This window comes from Anopheles marshallii, chromosome 2 (assembly GCF_943734725.1).
Source record: "Anopheles marshallii chromosome 2, idAnoMarsDA_429_01, whole genome shotgun sequence".
Lineage (NCBI taxonomy): Eukaryota > Metazoa > Arthropoda > Insecta > Diptera > Culicidae > Anopheles > Anopheles marshallii.
The window spans coordinates 15,858,685-15,870,370 of NC_071326.1; the positions used below are offsets into that span (position 1 = coordinate 15,858,685).

General features: G+C 44.8%; 2 protein-coding genes across 2 annotated transcripts; both read right to left on the reverse strand.

Annotated features, from left to right (window-relative positions):
- Positions 1-8,256: 8,256 nt before the first annotated feature.
- LOC128708984 (myosin regulatory light chain 2, smooth muscle minor isoform) lies at positions 8,257-9,890 on the reverse strand. Its single transcript, XM_053803967.1, has 3 exons — positions 9,720-9,890; positions 8,825-8,961; positions 8,257-8,440 (listed from the first exon to the last, which is right to left on the reverse strand). Exons 1-3 carry the CDS (start codon positions 9,888-9,890, stop codon positions 8,257-8,259), a joined length of 492 nt encoding a protein of 163 aa, XP_053659942.1.
- Positions 9,891-10,303: 413 nt separating this feature from the next.
- Positions 10,304-11,008, reverse strand: LOC128708546 (uncharacterized). The gene has a single exon (XM_053803524.1). It carries the CDS (start codon positions 11,006-11,008, stop codon positions 10,304-10,306), a length of 705 nt encoding a protein of 234 aa, XP_053659499.1.
- Positions 11,009-11,686: the final 678 nt, after the last annotated feature.

Genomic DNA, 11,686 nt, shown 5'->3' on the forward strand with positions numbered 1-11,686 from the left:
TGTCACTGGCGGGCGTGTGTCACAACGGGGCAATGGCGTCGGGGTTAGATTAGATACACCGGCAATACGCGTTGGAACACCAATCCAAGCCAAGATGCTCGTAAGCGAGTAGCGGCGCCCGTTCGTTGCCCACTAATAAACTCAACAATGGGTGTCGTACATTTTATGTGGCATCGTTTGTTCAGCTGTAGAGCACTTCGGGTTTTTTGGTTGATTCCGACTGCAGACGAAACAAACTCGACCAAGCAAAGAGCACGGTTTGGTGGATAATTTCATTCACTTTGGGTCGTACATTACACGAACGAAGTTAAATCCTTTCATTTTTAAAGCAGGATTGTGGTGTAATGCTTCATGAATTGGAAAGCTGCACTAGGTTGACTGAAAGCGGTACAGAAATGGGGGAAGAAATGCATAAGAAAATTGCTGTTTTAGATTCGAAATTGCATCAAAAGCGAGCAGGTAAGATATCCTTGCAGGTGGATAAACGTTTAACTGAAAGAGAAGCTTTTGATTTTGCTCGCGCTTCAAATACATGCTGTTTAAGCTGAATGTAAATTTGCTGAATTAGTTATTGCCTTTCAAATGCAAAATGCAGATTTTAAAACTAATATGCATTTATTTTTGTAAACAAATAGTGATAAGTCACATAATTAAATAAGAAATTATTAATAATAAAATATGAAAATTGAATTATAAATATTAATCTTTAAAAATTACTATAGTTGTGCCGTAATGAAAATTTTTTTATTTGGTCGCTTATAGGCTTAAGCTAAAAAAATAGCACGTTAATGATGAAAATGTGTGCAAGAAAGCTAACGTTAGTATTAAACTTTGAATATACAAAAAATGTGATTTTAGAATAAAAATTTAAATTAATTTATAATTATGAAAAGTTTCTATAGTAGCTGTTAGGGAGTATTTGAAATAGTTTAAATCGTTTTCTAACCCATCTAAAAAACCCTTAATGCATTTTTGTCACTACAAGCCTTTGATGTTATCTACATGAACTTGAAGCTATTTTTTATCTCATTCATACAGACACGGATTTCTATTCCTGTTGGACACTGAACCATCAATGGTAAATTGCATCTGGCTATGTTCTACATTTTTTACATTCCCAACCGTTAGCCACACGGATCCATGCAATCGCGTTTGAAACGATACAGGTTGATAGCGTGATCCATTAATCATATTATGCTGTATGCTAATTAAACATATCCGTCACCGCATCAATAGCGGTGCTGATACACCATCACGCTAATAAGCTTTTAATTTTCACCTCATTCACTTTGCATTCTCGGGTACACTGCGATACACTTATGGTGCAGTTCGTTTATTACAGGACCACATTATCAGCACGGCACTTGCGAGTCGGTTAGAATCACGCTAGATTTAATTAGCATATTACACAAAACGAGCTGCTAAGTCACGGTACAGACACCAACGGCTTGGGCCACACTGCTCCCAAATGCCACGAGTGACCGATCGGTCTAATTTGCATCTCGCAAACAAGAAACGATGGGTTCCGTATAGTGGCTCCGTACACCGGCTTCTACGCCAGTACACTTTTTCATAACTTCCTGCCAAACGAACACAGCCCAAACAGTGTATCTTTCCCCGAAATTGGACACTTTGGTCGTAACCGGAAGCTTACGGTGAAGCTTTGTGTTGGAAATTATGCCACATCCGGTGGCCTACCGCTACCAAACCGAGCAAAACGAACGATACTAACCAAACGCTACCGCCACACGACAACACAGCACAAACGCGACACGAGCGTGACCGTTTCGCGATGCCGTACGAACGTAAACTAAGCTGCCAGATAGTAGGAAGGACACTGCCAACCGTGCCAGCATCCAGGCAGCACGTTCCAGCTGTAAAGCTGCTCGGCACGATAGCTTCGGTCCCCATTCGGGTGGAGTTCGGTACTCGCCAAGCATGGAAAGGAACAAACATTCCGATCGGTTAGTCGATACCAGGGATCCCGGGGCAGCGGGTTGCTGAAGCTGACGAATGGAGTAGCGGAGCCAAATTCCGAGCACCGAAACCGAAAACTTCCCAATAACATAACGCACCGTGCTGAATTCGCAGCCAGGCCTGGCAGAGTTCGCACGCCGGATAGAGTTTTAATCTGCACCGTTTGCACTCGGCATGCGGGATGGTCCCAAACCCTCCGGGTTTGCGGAATCTGGGGTGCAATTTTTCAAATTACTTGTGTGGCCACCGTACGGCACGCGGGGGTCCTCATCGGGTACGGGGTGTGAACCGTTGTTTGTTAATGCAGCTCAGACGGCATGGCTGCCCAATCGGATCGGAACAGTACAGCCCATCCGATGCATCGCCTAGAACTGGAAGCTGCTTATTCCTGAAGGAGATATGTTTCAGTCGGAACGCTTCCAATAACGGAAGCTTGTTCGGTTGTTTCGGAACATTTGTCGGCTGTATGCGCGGTATGCGAATTGCAGCGAACGATAAATCCATGAAGCTCTCAATTGGAGCACTAGTGTGGTCAATCAAATGTGGTATAAGCAAATAAACGCATGAGAATAGGTCGGTTATTCCAAGAAATCACCGGCGAATTTCATCATCAATATTGAAAATTTTCCTGGGTACGAGTGGGGCAAACGATGAGTTTATAATTTAATTCCAAGTTGTGCAACTTTGCAGATCTTTCGTGCGTTAGTGTGGGTGGAAGATTAAATTACGTTTCGATTGAAATTGAATCCATTCGGGATTACAGCTCGTATTACACCTTGGAGTTAGCTTGGAGGCATCTAGCTTTTCCAGCTGTTTATGTACAGATTCCCATTGCCAACGGCCAAAACTTCAAAGGGTTGCCTTTGCTAAAAGTCCTACCAAAACCAGACCAAACAAAGTTCCCGGCGGGGGGAGTACCATGGGGAACACGTGGAAAGTCGTTTTATGAAAATGATCTTTTTTAAAACTCGCTAAATTAGTGACTAATGATAGTATGTGTTTGGTTTGGCTTTAATCCACACCCAAGGTAATTCCCGCCCGAGTCGTATGGCTGTTGCAAATTGCTTGCTGCCGTTATTATCTTTTCAAACATTTGTCGGTCTAAATGGAGAAGCAACAACAAAAAAAAAACATACAAACCACGTTGAATGAACAAAACCAGCACGTATTATGTGATTTTGTAGCATTATTCTTACACCGCTAGTCTCTTGCTAGGTGCGCCACGCCAACCGTTAAAAGATCCCACCAACTCCATTACCGGGTGGCGAAGAGACACTCCCAGGCGAGGCAGTGTGCAACACACAGGAACTCGTCGAATGAACGATTCAATTTTCCCCGTATTTCAATTGTACTCGCATGAGCAATAAAGTAAACTTTACGGCTCCACTCAAGTGTTGGTGGCGTTGTTTTTAAGTTTTGAGCCGTTTTCCACATCCCGAATGGGTGGTTTTCTTTTTTGCCTGACAAAAATAACGCGTGAGAAGCGTGGAAAAGTCAAGGTAAAACCGGTAAGGAAACACCACATGTTTCCTTTTCGCGTGTTTACAAAGGAAGTTACAGAAGTTTTCTGTTTGCTTTCGTATGGTTGTGCTATTCCTGCTTCGGTTTTGTTTACTTTCAATTTTCCCTCTGTGGCCATTGTTTTTGTAATGGAATTGTAACATACCAGGCACAAAATATGTCCCAGCCCGCATAGGGTACGCCGTTTTCTAGCCCTATTTCCTTCATTTCCGTTGGCCTACATTCGGTATCGGTTCGTTTATAGCTCACGAAAGGAAATTACGGCTTCTTCCGGGTGAGCGTTTTTATTCGCGTGCTGCAACTTCATGTTCCATTTCCACCATCGTTCGGCTAAGTGCCGGCGGTACGAACTCATCCGGTGCTGACGCGAACGTAGCTTCACCCCTTTTGGCAAGCATGCAAGATCTGGAAGCGAATTTAAGAACCATTCATCCATGCAGCTTGGATAAGTGTGAACGGGATGGTCAGCAAGATTACACATTGGCTTTGCAAGCTGATGCACACCGCGCCGATCTGGTTGGGCGTTAGATCAACCGACTACTTTCGGCGATCCCTGATATCCGTTGGTTACGCCAACCAGATACATTCGTGGACGAATCCCACAAATCTATCGAGGATATCCTGTCATCATGTGCCAAGTGTAGTCAAGATCATCGGTTGCATGCTTTTCTTTTCTGGCGCCCGTTATCGATTCGGAACCCAAAAACCTGGAGCACACTCAAACAAGCGGTGGTAGCGGCAAAAAAGAAGCGCCACGCTCCGGCTAGCGTCGCGTGAAATGAGTCGAAACGAATGCCAAACGGGCACCGGGACGATGACAACTCTCTGCCGACAACTGCTCGCCGGCATCGACGACCGTAGTCGTACGCTGTACGCTCCTGGCGTTTGATTTCTGGCCGTGTGCAGCCATGTGCGAATGTTACTTTTTCACGGCCGATGACAATGGGCTTTCAGTGTTTCTGGTGCAAAGAAAAAAGCAGGATTTCCCGTGCCGGTACAAAAACGGGGAGCAGCATTCCGGGGTGACACCAAAGCAAGAGCAATCCTGAAATTTGGTGACTCTTTCCAGCTAAATGTGTCTGCCTCTGTGTATGTGTGTGTGTGTGTGTGTGTTTGGGTGATATCAGTGCTGGAAAACGAGCTCCACCCAAAGACACTTCCGTCTGTGTCGTTCCCGGAAGGACTTGCAAGATGTCTGCTTAGCTTGGGTTGTGCGATTTGCTTACCGGTGCTGTGCCAAACTCACGACAAAGCTCTGTCAGCGAAATGGACACGTTGAGACAGCAAACGATGGCAAAACCCGTTTCTTCAGATCCTATCGTCCCAGTACGGTTGCTCACCCGGAAGGTGCAAAGCGTCTGCAATTCATATGTATACGGACCATTCGTTAGTGTTTGGCCGGGGTGCGTGCCCATGTTCAAACGAAAACGTTCGGTACGTGCTCGACGCGAATGCCCGCCATCGCCCGTGGTTACAGATCTTTTTCTTTCGCCTTTCGCCAAGCACAGGATGTTTACCTTTCCCGGAGGCGGCCGACTACGAGGACGAGTTGAATTTTTTAAGCCCTCTGGTACGTGATGTTCTACATTTCGACGTTGCTGCTTCCGGTGCGTCTGTTAAATTGCAGGATTTGAGGAACCAGATACACACGGTTTGTTACCTTTTCTGGCCACCTTCTAATGGGCAGTTGTGCTGCTTTGTGTTTCTTTGTGTGGAAAAACAGCGACTGTAAAGGCACGTGTTGCTCTGGTCGGAAATCAACGAGGAAAACATTTTCCCGAGCATGGAAAAACACGTGACGAATCAAATCAAAGTTGTGCGCAGCTGGCGAAAGACAACTGCTCGAGGCTATTTATGTGTCCTTATGTTTTCCATATTCCAAGCCTGCTCTGATGATGCAAAGAGTTTAATTTCAACCCAACACATGTGACGGGGTGCAAGTAGTTACGGTGGATATTAAAAGCCCCAGAGTCATCAATTAATGATCCCGAAAAAGTATTAGTTCGAAAAGAAAAATCCTCTCCTTTGTAATTCCCGTGGTGAAATGTTGTCTCTCCTAAAGATATTGTTAAATTCCTGCTGCCCACTCTAGCGTATGCTCATAAATTGCATCCAACGTCTTTTCGATGCTGCATCACTGCTTTCTGATTTAGAAAATGGAAACCATTTCGATCCGATTGCTCCCTAATGCGGTGGTTCTCGTTTGCCTCACGGAGCTTCAATGGTGGATGCGAACACTGCCCAGACGCTTTATCCTTTAGCCGGGATTTGTGCAATGAATTATGAGACAATGCGTTGACTTCGGCAACAGGATAAAGCTGTCTAAGCATTTCACCTGGCAGCGTGTAGTGACCATACGTAACGTAAGGGAAGGCTCTCATTGGTTGAATCATTCAGGTCGGTAAAATCCCCGAAAATATCCTCAAGCATGGATAACTTTTCCTCAAACGAACGAACAACCGAACTCCGAACACAGGTGGGGTTCTAGAGAACAGTCCTAGAGCTATTGGTCAAACATGGTCAGGTTGCGAGTTTCGCATGGTTTGTGGACGATTTTGAACGTTGAACAAGTTTAATGAACCCACATTGCCTGCAAGTTAGTCTCTTGAAAGGCACGTTACAACGAACCAGTGTGTTGAATTCTAATTCTATTTACCGCAATTGGAAAACATAGGAATGATGGAACATGTGGAATGGTCATGGTATCGTATGAAATAAACTTTGTTTTGAATCATTTTCAATTGTAATTTAAATGAACTTTTATTCGGTTTTTTATAATTCACTTATAAAATTTGGTTCCTGCGGTAGAGTAGGTGTCAGTCAAACGAACCGCAAACCGAGTATGAAGGAGATCCTTCTTAATGAAGAAGAAAGGCCAAAACCTTCTGAGAATGTATTACTCAAACTAACAAGAACATAAACATTAGCACACTTTCAAGAGCACTAATCAAAACAGCCGTTGAGTGAAATGCTTCGTTCCATACAGATTTATATCGTTTTTATTGGAAGAGCGCATTAAGACTAACCATGACTGAATGGCTATTTCAATTTGCTTTACAAATCAGCCGAACAAACGCTTAATTTCAGGATAAACTAACTCATCAAAGCATGGTTCTATCTGCAGCCATTTGACTCTTAGTTCCTGTCAATGCATCACCCCACTACTTGCTCCCTCCCAGAGCAAACATTTTAATGGATGATTTTTGCCGGTTAACAAAATTTCACCGGCATCTTAAAATATTCGCCAGATCTTTCAGATCTGGCGGTCTGAAATCATGTTTCGTTGCCAAGCGATTTTGTTCACGTTTTTCTCCACCGAACACCGAACGGAGCAACTCCCGGAATCACTGACAGAAGCTGGTTGATTAATGAACTTCGTGGCGTACTGCACCACACTATCATGCCATCGCTTGCCCGTACACTGCCAAGCCAAGCTCTACATCCAGCAAGATATGAATGCCAGGGGTTAAAGGGAAAATACTTTCCTTGGAAAGAAAATTACCATCGGTACGGTTTCAGGCGCCAAACCCCCAATTGGCTGCGTTTTCCGCCCGAGGGATGCTGTCCCTTTCGCAGGGTATGACGTTTAGGGGCCAATTAAAGTTCACCCGCTGAAAGCATTTCACTGTTTTCCTTCACAAGAGTTTGCGATGCAAGAGTGAAATTATGCTTTTTCTTCTTTTACTTCCAAAGTTATCTCACTGTCCACGTACTTTACGGTGCATCCAATGACCCGCCGTTAGGGTTGGATGGTTGATGCAGACGCATGTAATGTGACTGGAATGGTCCGCTTTTTCGTAATTTTATGATGATATGATCCTGACGTTGAAGGGGAATCAATCAGTGAAATTAAAAACGTTTTCATTAATTATCACTGATGAATATGAAATGTGTAACATAAACCCAATACAAATGCTTTTCATTGACTAGAACAGAAGGGAAACATGATACCTTTCACCAACTGACATGGTACACATTCAATGCATTGTTGTGTTGGTTGTAATTGATCCAATGATGGAGGGTAACACGATGGAAATTACTTTAAACAATAGCCATGGAAGAAAGATAGAATCCAATCCAATGGCTACTCAATTGTTTTGTATTTGTTTTATAACAACAAGTTTTAAAAGTATGACAATCCACTTTAATAATCCAGTTTACCTGCCCTACAGTCTGAGAGCGTGCCCAACCAGTGTACCTTAAACGTTGTATAAAGTAAATTGGGAAAAGGTTTTGTAATATATGGTTCCAATAAAAGATAAATGATGCAAATAGTTTAATTCAATTGTGATGTTTTTAAGTGTTTTTAGTTTGATCAGTACGTAAGACAAGTTACGATAAGTCCTTCTCTTAGTTGTCGTAAAAAAAAACGAAGTGCTATTACATTGAATAAAGAACTCATTTCTTAGGAGTTCCTAAGATTTGTGAGATAATTTAAATTTATTATCAAAAGACTTTCCCAAGCGTAGTGAAACTGCTCTGCCCGTTTGCGATGCTCCATAATGGTGGCTAACCTTTCCCTCGTTCGATGCACTTCAATGCAGTACATCTTCACTGTAATTTGGCACAGTCCACCAGTTATGAGTTCTGTCGCATGTTTATTGAAATTCCGGCCCTTTTTTCCCCTCATGTGAAATAGTGCTTTGTGTTAATGCGCACTGCATTCCTCCGTAACAGCTCGTTCTATGAAGAAACTCTCGTCCTATGTGTACTGGTCATGTTTACTCGTATCGTCGTCCTAGTACGCCACTCCATGCGTTACTTGTGATCTGTCTTCTGAAATCCGGATATATTTTCCGCGAAATCCATATAGTCCAGCTTTTCCAGCAGCTGCCCTTCGTCGTTGAGCTGCGGGCCGCGTGTGATGGCAGCATCCGCTACAGCTTCTTTGGCTTCGTTCAGAGTGAATCGATCACCGTATGTTGTTATGTCGTGAATAAAGCTACGAAAAACAAAAAAAAAACATACAAACACACAGGAAAAACAAACAGTGGAAATGGAAGTAGCAGCAAAAAACAGCATTAAATAAAATCAGCTAAAAATACTAAACAAAGCAGCGGAAATTCGAAGCGAAAAATTCGGAGCGCTTGCAAACAACAACCCCACCGCTCGGAATCGGTTCTGGCCTGGTTGGCCTCGGGGCCGGGTAGCCTTATCGGGCGGCAAGGCTTTAGCGATCACATTTCACCATGGAAGCTGCCGGCGGAGCAAAAGTTTTTTAATTAAACCCCATTTTCGGTACAGCTTTTGGCAAACGGTTTCGCGCTCGACCTAATTCGTCGTATCGACCCAGCCCTGCGCCCTGCTCCCGAACTAAGACGCTTACCGTGCCTTGTCGATGAATCCCGTGTTGGCCTTGTCCCACATACGGAATGCACCGACCATAACGTCTTGCGGTGCTAGCCCGTTGGCACGTTGCAGCATCAGCAGCAAGAACACGTCCAAATTGAGCGGTTGCACTACCTGAAAAATAGTCAAGCACCGCGGAATGGTCAGGAGGGCAAGAATGTTACCCAGAAAGTAACGCTCAAAAGTCGGTCGTGTAGTGCAAGGAAATGAATTTGAAGATTTTAATTGAGTTCGTGTAATGGGCAGCGTGTCGTCGTCCGTCCGGTGGTGGACACACGCGGTGCATGAACCCACCCAATTGCAGGTGGTACTACAATTTATTCTATCTGGCCCGAAGTTGCGCCACATCGTTGTAAGCCGGCTTGTGTTGGGAGATTATTTGAATTTCAAATGGACTCATTTTCCACCAGGTTTACATCGGGACCGGGGCATTCGAGGCGATGAACACCGTTATGGAGCGTGAGTTGTAAATGGGCAAAACGGAAACTTCTTTCAGACTATGCTAATGACGGTAATTCTTGCTCATTTGTTTCTTTATCCCGGTCGGTGAGTGAAAATCAGGTTAGAAGAAGCCTTTTTGGTGCACAACCGTGGATGACTGTTGAACGCTGTGGCACTGTCGTTTAGATAGTGTGCGTAGCGTTAACATTTTCTTGCCGGTGGGAAAGTTTCGTTGCATGAAGATATCCTTTCATATTGAAGCGAAAACAATACGAAGCCAGATAAGGGTACATTTTTCCAGCAAAAAGGTTGTTTAAAGTTGCAAGTTTGCAGACTTGTGATTGAATCTGCATGATAACATTTCTCAGAATCGAATTTTCTCGCTCATTACACTACACGATAAACTCTATGCATAATCATTTAATACTTACCCCGTCGAACATTTGATCAATGTCGTACTCGGACTTGTCCACTCCGAGAGTCAAGAATGTGTTTTTCAAATCCTGCTCACTGATCACGCCATCACCATCGAGATCGAACAGGCAAAATGCTTTCTTCAACTCGTACACCTTCGGTTGGTTAAGATCCTTTAGAAAATCCATCGCCTTACAGAACCGATGACGACTACTCGCCGCTCGTTCGCGCACTATTGACGCACTCCACATCCAGAAGAAGGTGTTTTTATAGCTGCTAGCATGCAGATAGAAATGGTCGTGAAAGATCGGCAATGCACCTGTTGCGGTAGTTCTGGAGTAGGAGAAGTAATTTTCAAACCACAAATCATCGTTCTTATCAACATCAGCTAGCGGTGGTAAATGATCGCATACATTGAAGAGACTACGCAATTAAGATGTTTTTCGGAAATATTTAATTAGACGCAAATTCCGTGCCATGGCTGTGCCAAATCGAAATGGTACATCAACGTTCTGCGCATGAGGATGAGGGATGGGTTTTTATTGAGAGTAATGATACAAATGTTTGATGACTTAGTTGGTAAGGCAGCATTGGCGATGAATCAGCTTCTTGCAGCTGCGGCGGCTTTCCGTTCGGTTGCCTCCTTTACGACGTTGTTTAGTCGCTGGAAACGATCGATCGCGGTGTACAGGAATTCGGCCGCCCGTTTAACCCGCTCGGGTGTGACCTGTTCGCCCACCGTTTGGGCGATCTCCTGAGCCGTCTCCTGCGCACCGGTGAGAAACTTTGCATTGCGGAAAGACAGCGTACAGAACGGCGTGAAGAAACAGGTCAGTGACGTTAGGATCGTGCCGAAGAACAGTACGCCAACGGAACCGACTAGCACCGACACCAGCCGGCCAACGAACGTGATCAAAGAACGAGCACTCGGAAGCAGTGTGCGCATCGAGCTGAGCAGTGACGGGGAATCTTTCTCCACCGTGGCTGGAATGAGGAACCCTTCGAATCCGCCGGTCGGAATGGCAGCAAACGCGGTAGCCCCATCGAACGGAGCACCACTGAAGTATGGAGTCGCTGGGTACGGATGCCCGGTGTACGAGTGCACATACTGCTGGACGGCATCCTGTGGCAGGAACTTCTGGTACAGGGACGGATCATAGGCGGGATTCTCCAGCTGCAACGGTTTCTCTACCGTTCCAAGCGGTTTAAGCGCCTGCTGTTGCGCCTGTTGTGTTTGCTGGCCAGCTTGTTGTTCGGACTGGGCCAACGTGACTCCGAACAGTAATAGTAGCACAATGAACGACATCACCTACACGACACGGTAAACTTATGTCCAACAAAACTCACACTTGCACTTCTGCACTGGGCCACGGTCTGTTTTCAACTAACGCCTCGAACCGGCTTATCCTTGTCGTCTTATATGGAATTATCGAGCAACAGGCAGCATCTCATCTTGCACCCAGGGACAAGAGGCACTCATATTCCAGGAATCCCCGGCGAGAGATAAGGTTTCCGATGGTGAATGATTTACATTGGTTTGCAATTAGCTCCGACCAGCTCACAAAATTGCTCACAGTTGCTGGTGTCATACGGTGCAAAAGCATCGCTAAAGAAAATAGCTGTGAGCATAAGAGTAGGACAAGGATCAAAAACAAAAAAAAAAAAGGTGCGTTACTATCTACAACATCCTGCCCGAACGCTGATAATGTGTCTAATGGGCTTTCGAAAATCCATCATTTGCACCACGACCACGTCCTGCAGATCCAGTTGCAGGTGCAGTCGCCGAAAGTCCTTTGGAAATGGTTCCAAAACAAAAGGAATGTGCGATAACACCCCGGCAGGTAAGCTGCAAAACTTTCCATCCGTTGAAACGTGTCCTTTTTTTTGTCCAAGTGCCATCCGGTTGCTGGTACGGAGATCGCCACGGTGTTTTCGTTTTTCCTTTGGCTTTGTTTGGTCCGAATAGCTCCGATTTGCTTTCCAT